At 60.4% G+C, this 18,877-nt stretch overlaps 1 protein-coding gene across 3 annotated transcripts in view; it reads left to right on the top strand.

The window, feature by feature from the left end:
* The first annotated feature begins 15,523 nt into the window (after positions 1-15,523).
* VAV2 (vav guanine nucleotide exchange factor 2) overlaps positions 15,524-18,877 on the top strand; it is a 168,079-nt gene continuing 164,725 nt past the window's right edge. For all 3 annotated transcript variants that reach the window (XM_072960499.1, XM_072960498.1, XM_072960497.1), the window contains exon 1: positions 15,524-16,291. In XM_072960499.1, the coding sequence (XP_072816600.1) occupies positions 16,088-16,291 (204 nt within the window). In that variant the 5' untranslated portion in view covers positions 15,524-16,087. The remainder of the gene's footprint in view (positions 16,292-18,877) is intronic.

Here is an 18,877-nt window from a genome sequence, read left to right as displayed (position 1 = left end):
AGGACTAGACCCTGAGCAGGGGGTGCCAGCCAGCTGCTGCCCCTGAGTGGCGGCCTTGTGGATTCTGTACCCATTGGAAAAACTGCAGACTGGATTCAGCTGCTACTTCAGAAAAGGAAACGTGAAGAATTGTCGCCAGGGGACTGCACGCTGACGGGAAGCTAGCAGGGAGCAGAGAGCAAGGTCGCGCTCCCTCCTCCAGCATTCTCATCTCCAGCACCCTCTCCGGGTGGAGCCCCCTGCTCCCTGCAACACAAAGCAGAGGGCGAAGGACATTTAGATCTGCGTTAATGGGAGAGGTTTACTGGCGGCAGGCAAAATCGCCCTCACGGGCACAGTCCTGCCGTTTGTATGTACATTTCTACCCATGTCTGAGCCTCCATGCAATAAAAGCAAAACGAAGAAACAAAAAGACCCTAACTCTCCATTTCTGCCTAACAAGATGCAACTCTCTTTGATTCAAGAATGAAACAGTCTCACCAGCGACAGATGAATGGATAAAGATGTGGTAGATGCATAGAATGGAACACTACTCAGCCATACAAAGGAATAAAATAATGCCAGCTGCAGCAACATGGGTGGACCTAGAGATGATCACACTAAGTGAAGTAAGCCAGACAGAGAAAGACAAATATTGTATGATATCATGTATATGGGGAATCAAAAAAAAAAACCTGATACAAATGAACTTATTTACAAAACAGAAGCAGACTCACAGACATAGAAAATAAGTTTATGGTTACCGAAGGGGACAGAGGCAGGGGGAGGGACAGACTCGGAACTGGGGTTTAACAGATGTACACCACTGTGTACAAAACAGCTAAACCACGAGGCCTTCCTCTACGGCACAGGGGACTGTATTCAACACCTTGTAATAACCGATAATGGAAAAGAGTCAGAGAAAGAACATACACATGCATGTGTGCGTGCATGGCTGACTCACTTTGCTGTACACCTGAAACATGGCAAATCAATTAGCCTTCAATTGAAAAAATAAGAAAAAAGGAGGAAGACAGTCTCCCCACCTCCCCAGACAGAGGGGGTACGAGGTCCCGCTGCTGTAGCGTCTGCCTCTGGGCTGTGTTCTTTGCTTCTCCTCCTCAGTCTCCTGTCTGAATGTTGTTCTACCTGAAACTAAACTGGAAAGTTAGCTTCCAACAAAACGCACTGAAAATCACACGGGGAATGAGGTGGATACAAATGTAGAGATCCTTAATATATAATGTAAATAGATGCAAATGTGGAAGAGTGGCCGGTGCGAGTGTGTGCATGCCTCCAGGCAGGGGACGCAGGCACTGGTGCTACTGTGCTGCTCTCTGTGACCGTCACAAGGCCTCTTCTTCGCCCTCAGTAGGATCAGCTGGCCAAGATTTCTTCAGCTAGTGGGCTGACGTACACCGTCGTTCCTGAAGGGCATAAACCCTGTTATCCTGCCATCTGTCTGTCTGTCTGTCTATCTTTGGACGCTGTAGCTTTCCATTAACTTTGCTATTGGCGGCAGAAATACTAAAATGTACCAGCGACGACGCCCCTGGCTTCCGGACGTGGTTCTCACGCCCTCAACACGAAGCGACAGCTCACTTTCTCCTTGGCATTAGGACTCCACCGCCCCAGCCGGTAAGGTGACCCGCTTCTCAGCGTTTGGATCCAGTGACCCCAGACTCCCGAGCAACAGTTTCCTCCTCCAGATCGCAGAAGCCATTGCTGTGCCCCCTGGCGGGTCCAACCCTCCCCGAAGCATCAGGACTTCCAGGTCATCAGAGCTCAAAGATGCGGGGCAGAATTAAAACCGATGGGAGGCATTGCTGGAGGTCCAAGGAGCCACTGCCACCTCCGCCCTCCGATTCCCAGACACCCGGGGTCAGGCTGGGCGACAGCACCAGGTGTCTCTCCGGATCAGAGCATACACTTGAATCTGTGAGCCGGGACCTCCAGCCCTCCTGGCGTGGTTCCCAAGGGTGCGGCTCTCACTCTGCAGGCCGCTCACACTCTGTCAGGCGGGCCCTCTGGGTGACGGGGCGAGTGCAAGACCAGTGGCTCCCACGAGTGAGAGACCCCGTGGCCCAGCGTTTCCCTCCTGGTTCGGGAGCCCTGGGGCGGGACGGGCATGGCGGCCACCCCGAGTCTGGGGCGGTGGAGCCGGCCGAGGAGGTAAGGGCGGGGAAGGCGAGCCCAGGGTCTGCGTGCATTCCGGTGAGACCGCGTCTCTGCCCCCACCGCCATGGGGAGTCCTCTGGGACGGCTGGGTCCCCGGGGAGCGTGCCGTGCTGGGGCTCCGCGTCGGCTCCGCGCTGGCGGTGGGCAAGTCAGCTTCAGGGGCGGAGGTGATGCTGCCCTCTGTGCTGAGCCTCCACCCCTCCCACCACGATCACTTTACACACGGCCCGACAAGCAGGCCCCGCACTGGCTGGGATGAGAGGCTGAAAACCTCGGCAGGAGGGTCCTCGTGTCCATCTGATCACTGAGAGCTTGCTCGGCAGTGGATGGGCCTTGGAGACATCCTTCCACCAGGACACAGGGATGGTCGCAGCCAGTGTCCTTTCTAAGAGGTCCATCCAGTGCCTCTTCCCCGGAGCTCCTTGTCACCAAGCTCCCAGTCCTTTTCTTTCCAAGCGCTTAACCGTCCAGCTAAACCGGTGCGAACAGCTGGAGAATCACTGTGGACCAACGCAGTGGAGGACCATTCAGGCACAAGAAAGAAATGAAGTGCTGATGCAGCCTCCGCACAGGTGAGGCTGGCCAGCATCGCGCAGAGCGAAGTGAGCCAGCTACCAAGGAGCGCAGCTTGTCCGACTGCTCAGACATAAAACGCCCGGGACCGGGCAGCCTGCAGAGGCGGAAAGCAGAACCATGGCTGCCCAGGGCTGGGGCGGGGAGTGGGAGGACGATGGCTAACAGGGATGGGGTTTCTTTCAGTGAGGCTAAAATCAGAGTGGGTGAGGCTCGCATAATCCCGAGGCGATACTGAAAGCCTTTGACCCGCGCACCTTAAACGGGTGCGCTGCAGTCGCCTGTGAACCACGTCTCCGTGGGCAGTTTCTAAAAGAAGAATCAACACTTTCTCAAGACGTCCGCAAATGGAATAGGAAATCCGATTCTGCCCCTTCCCAAAGGCAAGGAAAGATAGGCAAAACCCACCGGAACCAACTTCTCTGCAGCTCGGGAAACTGACCAAAGGCTTGCAGTGACGCGGGGACACTTCTTTTTTCAAGGCTGACTTTTATTAAGAGCAGCCAACTTTGTGGTGTTTTACGTTCTCCCATCCCCGCTTTCCCACACAGATCTTAAGAGCATCGCACTAGCGTCAGCCCTGCTGGGGCAGAGAAAGTGCAAAACTAGACTACGACTTGACCCCCCAGGCTTCGAGGCAGGAGTCAGACTTGATGACAACATACTCCTCAAACAACACCCGGAGGTTTAGCAACAAATGCAGCTGCGGTCGTGGGAAAGGAAGGATGGAGCCAGGAGCCACGAGGACCATCCCTCGAGCCTCAAGGAAGTCATCAAGTGCCCAGAAATTTAGGAATGTTGCAGGCCTGGGACCACTGTGTGTCCCCACCTCCGCCCCGGCCCCGCCTCCTCGCTCTGAACAGGAGCCTCTCGGGCAGCGACTCAGGCCCGTCCTGCCTTTGCCTGTTGGGTGTGTGGGTGGGGGCCAATGCCCAGGCTTCAGTCCGTCAGTCTTTGGACAGACTGCACAGCACGAGCCGAGCCTGATGAAATGCACCTGCACCGCCTTGTTTGCCCCTGGACCTGGTCTTGACGCTGAGAACACGAGGCCAAGATTGACGAGCTTTTGGGGTGGGGTCTTGGAGGGGTGAATTATTCTGCTTGTGCATGGGGTGGGGAGGGTGTAGTTCAGTGGTAAAGTGTGCACTTAGCATGCTCAGGGTCCTGGGTTCAGTCCCTAGCACTCCATGTAAGAAAAAAATTGATCTTCTGCATGTGCAAGAAGTACAAACAGTTCACGGCCAGAGCATGGACCGTAACGGGTTTAAACATGTCCGCGAGTTCCTTGACGCCCTGTTGTCAAAAATGGAGCCGGATCGTCCTCCCCCGGGCTGGGCTGGCCTTGGTGACCCTTTCACGTGGCAGAAGTGACACCGTGTGGCTTCACGGCTAGGTCCAGAGATGGGGGTACGTCTCCCCTGGCTCTCTGTGTCTCAGAATACTTGCGCTTAGAACTCAGCTGCCGTGCCGTGTGGAAGCCCCGGCCACACGAGGGCCTTCTCGGAGGTGTCCTAGTCAGTAGCTTGAGATCCTAACTGACGGCCAGCCTTCCAGGTGACTCTGGCCAGTTCCAGCCCCCAGCCCCCAGCCACCTGGGGCACCTGAGAGGCCTCAAGCCAGAATCACCAAGCTGAGCCAGCAAATCCTCCGAGCCGTGAGAGATATTGATAACTGTTGTTAGGTGGCGGGGTTCATTTCTTGGCAAAAGAGAATGAGAACAGATGTCCCAGGAGTTCGTGCTAATTCAGAGCCAGTCTCTAGTAATGCCCCAGAGGCCCGGCACGCCTGCCCCTGGGGCGCGGCCCGTGGGTGCCGGGCCCAGGGCCCGGGGCGGAGAGCCTGGAGAAAGAGCGACGGCGCGCCTTGCGGCTGCGCGGCCCCTTCCTCCCGGGACCGGGCCTCCTCGCCCCTCACGGGCTCGGGCTCAGCAAGCTGGCTTAAGCCTGAAACTGGGGGAGAGGCTGTGGATCTCCACGTTGGCCCCTGAAACCAGGTCTGGGGTCGCCAGTCCTGGGGTTCTTCCTGCTCTCGGGACCAAGCACCATTTCAGTGGGTGACTTCTTTCCTCGTGATGCGGCTGTCGACTACATGGGCGGGTCTTTCTGGCTGTGTTAGCCCCTCTCGCCCTTTTCAGGAGCGGGGCTCACCTCGGTTTTGGCCATTGTCTCTGCTGCTCTAGGACCCCAGGGTCTCTGAAATCAGGGACCCCAGGGTTTCCCATCACCACACTCGGCCGGTCGGACACGGCGACCACAGAGATTTCCAAGGACCCAGTGCCCCTCGCTGATGCAGTTCCCAGTGCCGGAACCGCAGGGGAGGAGAGGTGGGCAGGTACACGGGGTGAGTGGACTCCAGCCCTCCCCTCCGCTCCAGCCCTCGGACTCCTTCCGCGGCGTGCTGGTGAAGTCCTGGCGTTCCGGCCTCATTAAGCACAGGCTACCGTGGAGACCAGTCTCAGCCAGTTTCGATCCCAGCCGCACAAGGGACACACTGAGTCCGGGATCTCTGGTAAGGCACTCGTGTGAGTACCTCTGGCCCGATCCCGTGCTGTGTTCTGTCTGCCTTGATCACACCCTCAGAAGCCATTCCCCGCACGGCTGCCCTGGTTTCCGCCAATCTGTACAAAATCTTTCCACTCTCTTAGTGTAAAGGCTGTTTCCTCTTGCATCCGCCTTTGTGCTTGGCTTCAGGGCATGCTGAGATCTGAACCTAGATGTGGCTCTGGGGCAGCAAGGGTGTTTGGGGTGGGTTTTGAGGGGAAGAGCATCTCCTTCCCAGAGTAACAGCACCGCTCCCAGGTAAGGGTGTCACGGCGCCTTTGAGGTACTTCCTCTGGCGAGAGAGGCTCAGAGTGGCTGGGGGACTGGAGCTCCTCAGCGCCGTCTGTGTCTAACCGGATGTCCCTTCCCGAGTGTCAGGGTCCCACTCCTCCCCAGCCAATGCCACACGTCCACAGGACGGACTTGGTGGGGGCTCAAGGGATGCTGTAATTCTGCAGCCCACCGAAAAGGATCCGGTGTCGGGTATTCAGTAACATTGGCCAGGTGGCTGCAAGAAATGTGACATTCCTCTAGGATCGTCATGGAAGCTCCACACTTTTTTCTCGACTCACCACATCCTAGGCCTGGCTGATTGTGTCCCCACGACGTCACTAAAGTGACCGTCCCTCTATGTGTCCTGAGAACTGGCAGTTAGATCTGCGCCTTCTTCAGACGGGGCTGGCCTTGTTAACCGGCTGCCTTCCCGGGTGGTGCTGCGGGCTTCCCAGCACCGCACGCGTGGGCAGGCGCCTCCTGGGTGCCGCGCGCTCTCCGCAGTAAGGTTGGCCACCAGCTGTGGGTGTTGGCAGCCTGATCTACTCGCCACCAAATGCCCCATCCGTCTTTCACGGGGTAAGTCTACCTGCCATCACTGATCATAACTCAGGCCTGTTGTTCATCAAGGATTGCAAATTCAGGACCTTCTGGTGCCGATGTGATTTCTGCCTTTATTTTCTGGAATTCTTCTCCGTAAGGAAGAACTTTCTTCATCAACTCTGGTTACCCTGAAGGAAAGTAGAATTCAGCACGGACGGACCTGGAGACGGTCGTCCTAAGTGAAGCAAGGCTGACGGAGAAAGACAAATACCACATGAGATCGCTTACGTGTGGGATCTACAGAAAAGGACACGAATGAACTCACCTCCAAAACAGAAACAGACTCACAGACATAGAGAACAACCTTATGGTTACCGGAGGGTGAAGCCGGCGGGAAGGGATAAGCTGGGAGTTCAAAATGAGCACCTCCTGGGGAGAGATGGACATGCTAGCGCCCCTGGTGGTGGTGGTTTCACGGGCGCACGCGTCTACCAGAATTCATCGAGCTGCACATCTGAAATCGGTGCGGTTGCTGTGCAGGAACCCTAGCACAGTAAAGGAGCTAAAACACTTAAATCGAAGAACAAACGCTTCATTCTCTCTCTTCACCTATCCCTTTTCAGACCAATAGATTTAAAAATGTATCAGTGTGACCGCATGAATCGCATTTGATGCCATTCAATCAATGGCCTCGTTATGTTTTTCATTCTCAGGGGCCTCCCTCCCTGGCCAGGAGGAAACCCCGCTGCTGGCAGGTCTGCATTCCCCCTCGAAGCTCCGGCAGGTGTCCCGTGCCGCTCACCCCGCTCCCGGGGCGGCCAGCAAGGCTTGGCTTTCTGCGTCTTGGGCTACATCACCCTGATTTCCACCCCGGTCTCCGCCTGGCCACCCCTCCTCTCCCTGCGTCTGCCCTCTGCGTGTCTCTAGCAAAGACACTTGTCGTTGGATTTAGATAATCCAGGATGATCTCATCTCGGAGTCTCGTTCGTCACTTCCGCAAAGACCCCTTTTCCAAATAAGGTCACATTTACAGGCTTCAAGGGCTTGATGTGATGTATCTTTCTGGGGTCCACTATTCAGCCCACTGGAAACCCTAACGTGGAAACTGGTGCAGGGAAGATGGAGGAATCTTGGGTTGATTGTCCGGCCGGTCTGTGGCTAAATGTGATGTCAATACAGCTTTCTTAGGAGATGGGACACAGGGGGCCGTACAGCTGCGTAAACTGTCTCCCGTGGTCCCCGGGAGGGAGCGACAAGCCCATGGGGAGGCTCCGGGGGACCGAGGGGTGGTGCCCATAAAAGAGAAGTGAATGGCCGTGGTGTGGGGTACTTTTAAAATGGCTCTTCAAAAAAGAGAGTGAAAAGCTAAGGTTCTTCCTCCTTAGTCTAAGGCGCAGACCGATGTCCAAGGTGCTGTCGGCCGGAAGCAGAGGTGTGACGTCCCGGACGGCAGAGGGTGTTCTTCAGACAGGGGGACTGCTGCCTTCCGGGGATAATGGCCACTTCTTCTGGCCCAGGGGCTCCAGAGGGGGTGTGGGTGGATGAGGTCCCAGTGCACAGACCCAAGTGTCCCCACCCCCGCGTCTCGTGGCCCCGCCCCTCAGCCAGGTCCCTGGCTGGCTCGGAACTTGACCTCCCCTGGGGCTGCACTGCCTCCGCTGCCTTGCAGCTACGGGGCGAAGTCTGCTCATTCGAGGGCCTGTACACGCGGCTCCGGCTTTCACGTTCTGCCCCCGGTGGGTGACTAACCACTCCGCCATTCACCGGCTTTCTCCAGTGTGTTCACGGCTGCCCACCACAGCCATCATTTCCATGGTTCGAGCATCAGCCCTCCCCTACATTCGAACGTCTGAGATACGAGGTACCTTCTTGCCCCGGCTCACCCCTGGGGAGCGTTCTCGTGCTCAGCCCCCATGCCAGGCGCTCCTGGCGCCCCGCCTGCCGTCAGCACTGGGGCTCTTGCTGCCAGCTGGCTGAGGCTGCTAGCGACTGCTTCCTGGGACCCCTCCAGAGCCCAGTGTTGGGAGTGGGGGTCGGAGAGCAGGAAGGAACTGGGCGTTGGGGGAACAGCAGGGTCTGTTTTGCCTGAAAGGAAAGGTGAGTGGGGGTGGCCAGGAAGTCGTCAGGCCGTTCCTGGACCCTGGCTTCGGGGTCCTACTGGCCTCTCTCTGGCCAGGGCAGCTGTAGGAACAGGGTACAGCCGGGCCGAGCACAGCTGATGCCAGCAGCTGTTGGCAAAGACCTGCCACTGTTACCAAGTTAACGCATACTGCTCGCCCCACAGCAGGCCAATAAATCGAGGGATGAGGTGTTGCGGCAAGGACTAGCGACTTCATTCTGAAAGCCAGCAGAGCAAGGAGATGGTGGACTCGTGTCCCAAAGAGCCATCTTGCCTGAGGTAGAATTCGGGTTTCTTTTACACTGAAAGGGGAGGGAGTAAAGTCAAACATCCCTGTGTCCGTCGCCCTCCGGAGGGCCTGTGCCGACTGCCTCCTCCCCGCAGTCAGTCCCAGGCGGGCCTGCTCAGGAGGCTTCCTGTGAGCGAAAAGAAGGCATTTTAGCTTAATGCTCTTTGCCTGGGGGCAGGGGTCCCAGAGATGGGCCGTTGTGTGTAATTTAAGCTTAGAGGCAACACCCCTTTAGTGATTAACTTGCAGCCAAAGCAGTAGACACAGAAGTTTAAGTAAAAGAAACAGGTCCAGTTCTGGAGTCAGGTTTGTTCTCCCCATCACACCAGGACGGCAACAATAAAGGGAACCAAGGCCACGGCCTGGGGAGCCCAGGTGAGTGGGGTTCACGATGTCCCGGGCCGAGGCAGTATGGACCTTGAGAACTCTGACCTGCATCTTGACCCCGGAGGGAAGAGGGAGAGGAGGCCTGGGGCCAGAGGCAGGAGGGAAGGTGGGTGCCCAGAAATGCCATAACCGGAGCTGGTGAGGTTCAAGTTACAGCGTGTGCAGAGGGGGAGACGCCAGCGCTCTCCTGGCGGACACGCTGGTGCTGGGGGGCAGACCCCTCGTTCAGGCAGCAGTGACCGAGGGCGTGAACAGGCAACGTGAGGGGCAGTGGGGCCTGGGAGGACAGGCCAGCTGGGCCAGGCTCTGAGCCAAGGTCCAGGTGACAGAAGTGGCATGTGCGGGGCTGGGCACCCGGCGGCGCCCCCTCGTGGCGGAGGCGCTGGGATTCCCCAGGTGGGCTGCGCTCTGGGCATTCGGACAATGGAGGGAAGCGGAGGAGGTTCTGACTTCCTGAATCGCAGCAGGAGCGGCACGAAGCTGTTGGCTAGGAAAGCTCACAAGCCGACCGCGGAGGGCCAGGCCTGTCCCGAGTGCGGTGTGTGCGTCCGTCTCATTGACTCAGGCCGTGAGGCCTCTGCCCTGGGATCGCCGTCACGCCCACTTCACAGACAGGGAGACTGACTCTCGGAGACAAAGTGCTGACTCAGGGTGCAGAGTGGCTGCCTGGGACTCGGGAGCCCTCACTCGTGGCCTTTCTCTCTGAGGGACCCCAGGCCCTCCTAGGGTCAGCTCAGCACATGGGGAAGGCCAGAAAGGCAAGATCTGAAAAGCAGTGTGTCCAAGGGCAGCTCAGTCACCGTGCTGTGCACCAGACGCCAGCATGACACTGTAAATCAGCTCCACTTTGACGAAACAAAGGCACGTTTCGGGGAGGGCATGGCTCAGCAGGCACGAGGTCCCGGGTTCAATCCCCAGCACCTCCTCTAAACAAATGAAAACGTGATCACACATCCCCAAAGCAAAGCAAAGCAAAGCAAAACAAACAAAAACAGGCACGGAGTATTTATTCACACCACTACAACATGAATGGACCTCGACATTATTCTGAAAGAAGGCCACACAGACACGAAAATGTCTGGAACAGGCAAATCACGGAGCCAGACAGATCCGAGGCTGCCAGGCGTGGCGTGGGCGGGGAGCGCGGGCCGGCAGCTCCGGGGCGCAGGCTGTCTCTTGGGGCTGATGCGCTTGTTCTAGGGTTCGGAGCGCTCGTGCGGGGGTCTGGCTGTGCTGACCCATTGCCCTGGGAGGTGGCGGGGCTGCAGGAGGTGGGCTGTCTCCTGCCCAGGTCGAGGCAGCACTGGACACCAGTAACGGCAAAGCAGGGACAGATTTGGACAGGGCTATCCTTGGCCCTGTGCCCTGAATCCCTTGGGATGCTGGTCCTTTCCATGAGAGCCAGAGCTCCCAGCAGCCGGAGTGTCACAGCCCAGTCTGCCTACTGCCAGCTTCAGTGACAGTGGCCCCTGGGCCACCCCTTGGGTCCCATAACGCACAGACAGCTGCACGGGGCCTGGGGCTTCCCTCAGTCAGACTGGATTCCCACGTCTGTCCTTTGGTGAGGTGGCCTGTTGGTGTCACGATGAGCTGGCTTCTGAAGAAATCCAGGATCTGCCCCCAGTCTGGACTTTTCGGCGTCCTGCCTACAAAGGCGTTAAGTGTGGGAGGCCTCCTCTCCTTAAAGCCTCAAGTAACCCTGCCCGCACCCTGACCTCACAGCGCCTGCGGAGGAGAGCAGAGCCCCCTTCCAGTGGGCAGGAGGGGCCAGACAAGGACCCCTGGCGGTAAGACGTCAGCGGTCACAGTTTGGCATGCGATCCGTGGACTACAGTATTGGACTTAATTTGAAAGTCAAAGCAACGAACAGTGAAAAGTCCTCATTTTGCCTCTTTGAACAAAATGTAAAAAGCCACACTCCCCAACCCAGTGGGCGTCGTCTGACTCCAAGATGGGCCGGATGGTCTTTCTCTGCACCTATGGTCTCCCGGGAAATTGTGACAGCTGAATTTGCATGATGTAGCTGCAAATGGAATCTGCAAAATGTGTGTGTTCATGTGGTTTGGACGTGAGAATAATTCCTTCACCCAGTCATGTTGGGAAGAGTTGAAACGTTCGCTTCCCCCTCACCCCACGAACAAGGCCAGTGCTCGGTACTCTGGACAGAGAAGGGGAGGGATGGGGAGGGGGTGGGCTCTGGCTTCGGAGGGGGGCCTTGGCAGGAGAAGGTCCCAGTCCTGCCCTGGGACCCTGGCTATGGAGTAAGCACCCCGCTGACAAGAAGCACTGCAACCTCGCAGCGGCTCTTGGCATTTGGGGTAAAGCTGGGTGGAAGAACCCCCGGTCTGGCTGCGAGTGTTTTCTGAGGAGGCCTGTGTGGAAGGGAACAGTCTCAGATGTTTGAAGGCGGCAGGAAGCGCTCCAGCCCTTCCACTGCGGCCCGCACCACACACAGCACATGAAGATTCACACGTGTCCTGTGCAGAGCAAGTTCCTGGTGTCTCCCCAGCCAGGAGGACTCCCACTGATAAGGGCAACTCCGCGGGCGCCCAGGAGGCCTGGTGGAGCGTTTGTGGACTCAGAACCCCCCACCCCGTGCTGCTGCCTGGAGCCCATCATACATCAGCCAGAAGCAGAAGCCAAGACCCCAGCTGGAAGTGTCGCAGGAATCAGACTCGGTCTTCAGACCAGAGATCCAACCCCAGCTCTGCGCAGCGCCTAACCTTGGCCAGGTCCTCTGAGACCCGCCACCTGCAAGCAGTTCAGTAAAGTGCACGGCCCGGAGCTGGGCATCATTCCCTGCGAGGCCGGAGTGAGAGGCCCGGGCACCAAGCGGCCTGATCTTCCTCCGAAGGCCCCCTCTGGGACCCACCCAGACCCTGCTGTCTCCAGGCTCCCAGGAGCTCCGGGCCGGTGGCAGCACTTCTGTGCCGGGACACCAGCTCTTTCCCCAGCAGCCACTTCCCCACCGGCCCCGAAACTCCGAGCGCGCGCGCCAGCTCCCGCAGCGGCCTTCCCGGCTCTGCGTTCTGCTGCTGAGTCAGTATCTCCGTGTTTTTCGACACCACAGCATTTTCCCGTCTCCCTCAATTCCTCTCTACCCAAACCAGTGTGTCGCCCGACAGAATTAGGTGCCGGGCACAGAAACTCCCTGCAACAGCAAGATGTGGGTGGGTAAGCAGGTGCCGGAGAGGCCTGGCGTTTGGGCCCGACTCCTTCGCATCCTGCTGTGACGCCGGGCAGCTCCCAATGTGCTGGATTTCTGCATTTAACAGCGAAGAACAGAAGCGATGACTGTAACTGGGAGGCTTAATGGGGACCAGGTGACACACACAACCCCCTCAGGCCGGCCGCCCGTGCTCAAGAAATAGGAGCAGCAATCACAATGACGAAGACCGTGAGAATACTGTGCTAAGTCGGTGCAGCTCTTATGGAGTGGAATGTTCTAGATTCCCTTCATGATGGTAAGATACACTGCAGTTCAGTGGATTACACAGCCTGTCTTTAAGCCTCTGACTCAGGTTGCTCTTGTCTGACTTCCACGACAGGAGACGTTTGGTTGTAAGATTGCAGTTGCCGCGCTTCGCTGAGCTGTCGGTTTATTCTTCTGGTGTTGCATTCAACACGTGTTTCTGGACTACCTCCCATGAGCTGAGCCCAGTTCACGGTGCTGGGAGTGAACTGGGGACAGGACCAGAGGTGGGCCCTGCTGCCAGAGCTGACAGTCTAGAGGGCTGAGACTGAGCCATTCAGGAACAGACACGGTGGCGAGAAGTGCACAGAAGTACAGGGAGTCATGTGGTGGGAGGAGGCTCAGCACAGGAAGTGAGGGTGCGAGCCACACGGCCATCTGGGCGAGTCCCAGGCAGAGGGGTGGCAGGTGCAAAGGCCCTGGGGCTGGGGAGTGCTGGGCGTGGCTGGAGAGCTGCAGGAAGTGAGGTTGTTCAGGGGCGAGGTGCACCACACAGGACTTGCAGGGGAAGAGATTTGATTTTGTCTCTGGTGAAGGGGAGCCCTCTCCGGGCAGGAGAGTGACGAGGCCTCGCTAAGGTTGGACTGGGTCTTTGGTGGCTGCTGAGGGCAGACTGAGGGGGAACGGGTGGTGCGGGTGGAGGCTGAGGGGCCCAGGAAGAGGGGGCCTGGGACCCTCCTTCCATACTTTGGCAAACGTGACTCCCGCCCCTGGGTTCCACCTGCTCCACTGGGCTGGGAGCCCCAGCTTCCTGCCTCTCCTGGGCCCATCCGCCCTCACTGAGGAAAACTGATGGCACCACACGTGGGCCAAGCTGAGCTGCAGCCGCCGGCGGGGACCGTTCCCGTGCAGTCTGCGAGCTCCTCTCCAGGGTGCCCTCTCTATAGAACGTGGAGGCAATGGTGCCCCCGGAGGGGTGCCACAGGCGGTTCCGGCAAACAGCTCCGCGTCTGAGAAGACGCGGATGGTGCTAAGAGTTTCTGGAACGGTGTCCCCTCTTCCTGATACATACTTTGAGCTGACACAGTCCGGACCTGCTCATCACACACCAAGCGTTTGGAAGAGAGTTTCCATCTCTTCCTTCATTCGGGGGTTGGTGGGTACGTACAGCTCGGCAGTAGAGCGCCTGCTTGGCGTACGTGGGCTCCCTCCCCGGTGCCTCCGTTAAGGGGAGGAGAAAGTTTCATTCATGCGTTCACAACCATCCAGCCTTCCTGCAGCACCTTCCCCAAATCCTGGGAGGCACCCAGGGTGGGTCCTGTCCTTGTCGTCCACATCAGGACACTGGGAGTCAGGAAGGTACTGTGACTGGCTCAGTGGCGAGGCCTGGGTCTCCGGGGCTATTCTCCAGGCTAAACCTGATTCTTGGTGCCGCTGGGCAGCGCCCGCCCAAGGGGCAGCCAGGTGGCAACAGTGCCCTCTGCACCCAGCAGGGGGCGGCAGAGGATCATCAGTGCTGCGGGCTGGCGGGTGCCTGCCTGTGTCCCAGTCCTGGCTCATCGTCTTGGCCGGTTCCCTGCCCAGGCAGGAAGGCCGAGGGCAGCGAGGACATGAAGAGGGTACCCCATCCGGCCCAAGCACTGTGCAAAGCTCCTGGATGAAGAATCCTGTTCATTCCTCACGAGCAGTTCTGACGGAGTGGGGCGCCCCCCAGTCTACAGAGAGGGAGGCGTCCCTGCCAGGGGAAGGTGCCTGTCTGTGCAGGCTCTCAGAGTGGGGGGCTGGAGGCGATGAAGCCCACTTTGCGATTTCTTGGGGCGATGCTGGAGGAATCCGCCTGCTGCCGTGGGGTTATATCCTTTTGTCTTGGGCAAGGCAGGCTCAATCCCCCCCAGCTGAAGCAGCTCTTTTCTGTCCAGGTTCGTGAAGCTGCCGCACCCATTTCCTCGCAGGAAGGACGCCCGGGCAGGAACTTAGAGGTCACTGGCCACTTGGCCTGACTTTATTCCTGCCAGGGTCTGGGGTGAGCCCTGGGAGGCCAGCTCCTCCTCCACGTTGCTGCATGAGCCAGAACCTGGCCTGGGTCCCCATGCTTCCTCCTCCGTTTGGGAAGGGGGCAAGTCTGACTCTGCAGAGGGCCCAGAACAGAGGGCTCAGGGGACCGTTGCTGGGCTCACAGTGAGGTGGGGGTGTCGCTCTGCCCTGGCTCCTGTACCAGTACCAAAGGAGGAGGGGAACTGGGCTACGCGGGCAGCTGCCCCGGGCTGCCCCAGCTAACACGGGTCCAGGGTTCAACCCAAGTGTGTGGGGGTGCTCAGAGACTGGTCACCCCACCCCCACTCCGTGCCTGAGCCAGTCTTAGAGAGGAGATCAGATTTCCCTAGAGTCACCCAGCACATCAGTGCTGAGAACCCAGGGCTCCCGACAGCCGAGTCAGGATCTACATTATTTCGCGGCCAGATAGGCTCTTTCTGTCCGAGAAGCCCTCCCACTGTCACGGGGGCCAGCTGCAGAGAGCAGGCCCACCCCCTCCCAGAGGGCGTGGCCCGGGAAGGAGTTCAAGGCGGGGTCAGTGGGCCCCGCAGCCAGCAGGGAGGCGGGCGGCCGCCCGGCGCGTCTCGCCACATCTCTTTCCCTCTCTCCCACTTGCTGTCACGTATTCCATCTCGGACGCCAGGACTTGCCCTCCGGGCAGCTGCGAGTGGCAGGCCTCTGGGTTACAAAACAGGAGACTCTCAGCCTTTGTGCGGGGTCGAGGTGGGGCGGGGGCTTCCTGCGGGTCCCTGGCCAGGACATAGGATGGGAAGGCGCTCCAGGAGAGTCTCCGGCCCGTGCGCCTCCTGCCTCGAATGATCCCGCGGGGCCGCTCGACGGACCGCGCGGCTGCGGGACGCCTCGGCCCGGTCGGTGCCCTCGGTAGGGTCTATCCTTCCCGAAGGCCCACGCAGAGACGCGCAGCGCGACAGGGGCCACCTCCTGATCTTCTGAAACGCCAGAGGGACGCGGAGACGACGACTGGCTATCACTCCGCAGGCGCGGTCGCGCGCCCCGGGCGCAGAGCTGCCTGAGTCCTGACGGCCCTCGAAGAAAGTCGGCGGACCCCGGGCCCCGGCCGCGCCGCCGCCCCCGCCCTCCGCAACTTTCGCGAGCGGTAGCGGGGCAGGAAGTGGGGGGGCGGGGGCGGGGCCAGGCGCGCGCCGGCCCCGCCCCCACCCCGCCCGTGGCCGCGCCCCCGCGCCCCCCGCGCCCTGGAGCCGCCGAGCCGCGGAGTCGGAGCGCTGGGCGCCGAGCGCTGAGCCCGAAGGCAGGGCGAACAAAGCGGTGGCGGCGAGGGCGGCCCAGGCCCCGGACGCGCGGAGCGAGCGACCCGCCGGGCCTTTGTCTCGGGCGGGGCAGAAGCTACGGCGGCCTCCGGGCGCCCCGAGCTCAGAATGCGGCGCCCGGCAGGGCGGATCGCGGGGCGCTGCGGAGGCGGGCTGCACGGAGCCCGGTCCGGGGCCCGGGGGGACTTGGGTGTGTGAAGGGGGGATCCAGCGCGCTGCCCTGCGCCCGCCCCGCGGCCGCACGTGGGCGGGAGCGGCGGCCCGCGAGGAGCCGGAGGAGGAGGAGGAAGAGGAGGGGACGCGCGGCGGCGCAGCGGGGACCCGGGGCCGCCAGCGCGAAGCCCCGCCCCGGCCGCCGAGCCCCGCGCGGGCGGGCGGTATGCCCCGCGGCCGCCGCACTTTGGCCAGAGCGCTGCCGTGAGCCTGTCGGCCCAGCACGCAGCGGGCGGGCGGGCGGGCGCCGCGGGCGCCATGGAGCAGTGGCGGCAATGTGGCCGCTGGCTCATCGATTGCAAGGTCCTGCCGCCCAACCACCGGGTCGTGTGGCCCTCGGCCGTGGTCTTCGACCTGGCACAGGCGCTGCGCGACGGCGTCCTCCTGTGCCAGCTGCTACACAACCTCTCCCCCGGCTCCATTGATCTCAAGGACATCAACTTCCGGCCGCAGATGTCCCAGGTGAGGGTCTGGGCGCGCCAGAGGGGCCCTGGTCCGCGGGTGTTGGCGCCGCCAGGCGGTCCCGGGACCCTGGTCGGAGCGGCTGCTCACGGACGTCGGCAGGCGGGGGGACCGGGAGCGGAGAGGGGGCGCGTCCCAGGCCTCTGAGCCTGCTCCTCCGAGGGGCGAACCCGGGAGGCACGAAGTTGGCCAAAGTCCCCCAAACCTGGGGCGCGCATCTCTGCCTGCGGGCAGCTGCCTGGGAGCGCCCGGGACTGGGGCTGCGCCTCCCGGAGTGAGGGGAACCCTGGCTATGTGCTTACCACCGCCTCCTCGTCTCACAGGCCATGGCGCCAGGACCCAGTGAGGGTTCCTTTCGACCCCGGAGATCCCACCGGGCCGGAGGCCTCGACAGGCGTGGCATACCCCGGCTTTGCGACTGGTGGCTGGATGCCCCAGAGGATGAAGGAGCGGGCAGCTGGGCTCGGGGCGCAGCGGGAGGGGCCCGGCTGGGCAGGGCTGGGAGCTGGGAGCCCTGGCGGATGAGGGGGCTGATGGGCTGGGCGTGCCGACCCCCTTGCCGGCCTCTGTGTCCTCCTGAACCCTAGGGTGGGGGTGATGCAAGCAGCACCAGATCCTTAGGGTCGCAAACTTACTGGCATAGGGAGCCCCTTTGCTTCCTCAAGTGTGGTCTTTGTCGCGGTTGAGGCGCATGTGGCCGCGGGCAGGCAGGAAGATGTCTCCTTGGCCGGCAGGAGCTGCCTTTCTTGGCCCCTTAAAGGGAACTTGGTTAAGACTTAAGCAGAATAGAATCTCCTGTCCTACACTCCCCGGCTGTGCAACCCCCATCCCAGCACCTTTGAAAGGGCCCTAGGTGCCCAAGGGGACCAGGGGGCCACCAGAGGTCTGGCCTGTGTTCCTCAGGAGCCACCTTCCTGCTAGCCCCCGAGCCCCTTCTTCTGTGACCCTCGGCAAGTCCAAGTGGACAACGGCCATTCACAAGCATGACATCGGAAAATGGGCTGGGGGAGGGAGGGATGGAGTGAGTCACTGCTTTTCCAGGCTGGGCTGCATGGCCTCTGCCCTTTGGCTGTGATCGTGTTTCCAAGGAGATGGGGGCACCCCCCTCCACTCCAGGGAAGATGGAGGGTGGCTGCTGGCAAAGAAGAGTCCTGGGGAGAGGAAGGGGCTGCCTTCCCACTCTGTAGTGATACCCCAGCACCACGGAGGCGGGTGGCCCGGTGAGGGAGCCCTGGCCGCACTGACCTGCCTTCTGGTCCTCAGGCTCCCCTGAAGCCAGTGCCATCTTCGGGCACACTCAGCGCTAAGTAGCCCAAGGTCCTGGGGTCAGCTGTCCTGGCTGCAGGATGCTTTCACAGATCCAGTGCTCTCCTCTGCTGTCACCCGCGGTCCCTGGAGGCTGGGAAGGACTTACCCTACTTGGTGGCTGGAGGAACCAAGGGGAAGAAGAGCCGCTGAGGGCAAAGCTGGGCCTTGCGCGGGCGTGTCAGCCTCTGGCTGTGAACTGCAGGGGCTGCCCAGGCTTGCTGGCTCCTGGAGGTTCCCGACTGACTGGCAGAGAGGCTGGGGCCCAGGGCCCAGCCCGGGGTGGGTGGGTCCGCTGGGTTCGGGCAGGATCGGGGAGGAAGGGGCGCTGGCTGTGGCATATGGCTTGGCTCAGCCCCTGCGCTGGAAGCGCAGTCTTCCTGGGGTCCCTGGAGCCATCCTCGGGCCGGCAACACTGAAGCCGGCAAAGTCCTGTCCAGCACCCCTGCCCCAGGCTGGGTGAAGTGGTGTTGAGGGGGGCTGGGGAGGAGAACCAGATGGGTGAGTGTCTGTGCCTTCATGGCCACATGCTCTTATTGACACCTGGCGCTGTCACCTCCCCCGCAGTGACCACCTTTGGGGCCTCAGTTTCGCCATCTATGTATGTAATGGGGGCTGAGTTAGTGGCCACATCATAGCCATGTTGGGAGGATTTGGTGAGCAAAGTCAGAGAAGGGCCTTAATGCCGCGCTGAGGGGACATCAGCGGTTTTCAGAGGGGCGCCTGGACACTGGCAGTTACCGCCGAGGGCTCGTCTTCCTGACCTCAGCTTGTCTGTTGTCACGTGGAGGGTGGGGCTGGTCACACGGATCTCTGTGTTTCGGTTGCTGGCACAGGGATGACTGTGGGTGCTCCGTAAAACCTGTGTCCGCCAGGTCAGGCGGTGAGCTGGGTGGCCCCATCTGTGTCCTCACAGTGAATGAAACCATTGTTCCTACCACGTGTGGCCGTGCAGGGCTTGGGAGAGGAACCCGGTGGGCTCTCTGTGTGGCTGCTCTTTGCTCTCTGGGGGGCTTACGTTCCCTAGGTGGGGGACGGAAAGGACGTGGTCCTCTTGGTCCCCGGTGGTTGCATCACCAGAACAGTCGTGGCTGCCGTTTCTCACCCATCCTGCCCTAGGCTGGGCACGATCTGAGGAGGGGCATGCCACCCCTGCTTCATAAATGAGACTGCAGCTCAGAGAGGTCGAGTGACTTCCCCAGGTCACACAGATAGTAAGTGGTAAAACTAGCGCCTGAACTTAGGTCTCCCTCCCTGCTAGGACAGTTTAGGCAGACTGTG

The sequence above is a fragment of the Vicugna pacos genome, chromosome 4, assembly GCF_048564905.1.
Source record: "Vicugna pacos chromosome 4, VicPac4, whole genome shotgun sequence".
Classification (NCBI taxonomy): Eukaryota; Metazoa; Chordata; class Mammalia; order Artiodactyla; family Camelidae; genus Vicugna; species Vicugna pacos.
The sequence above is the reverse complement of the archived record's forward strand: the minus strand, read 5'-3'. Positions and strand labels throughout refer to the sequence as shown.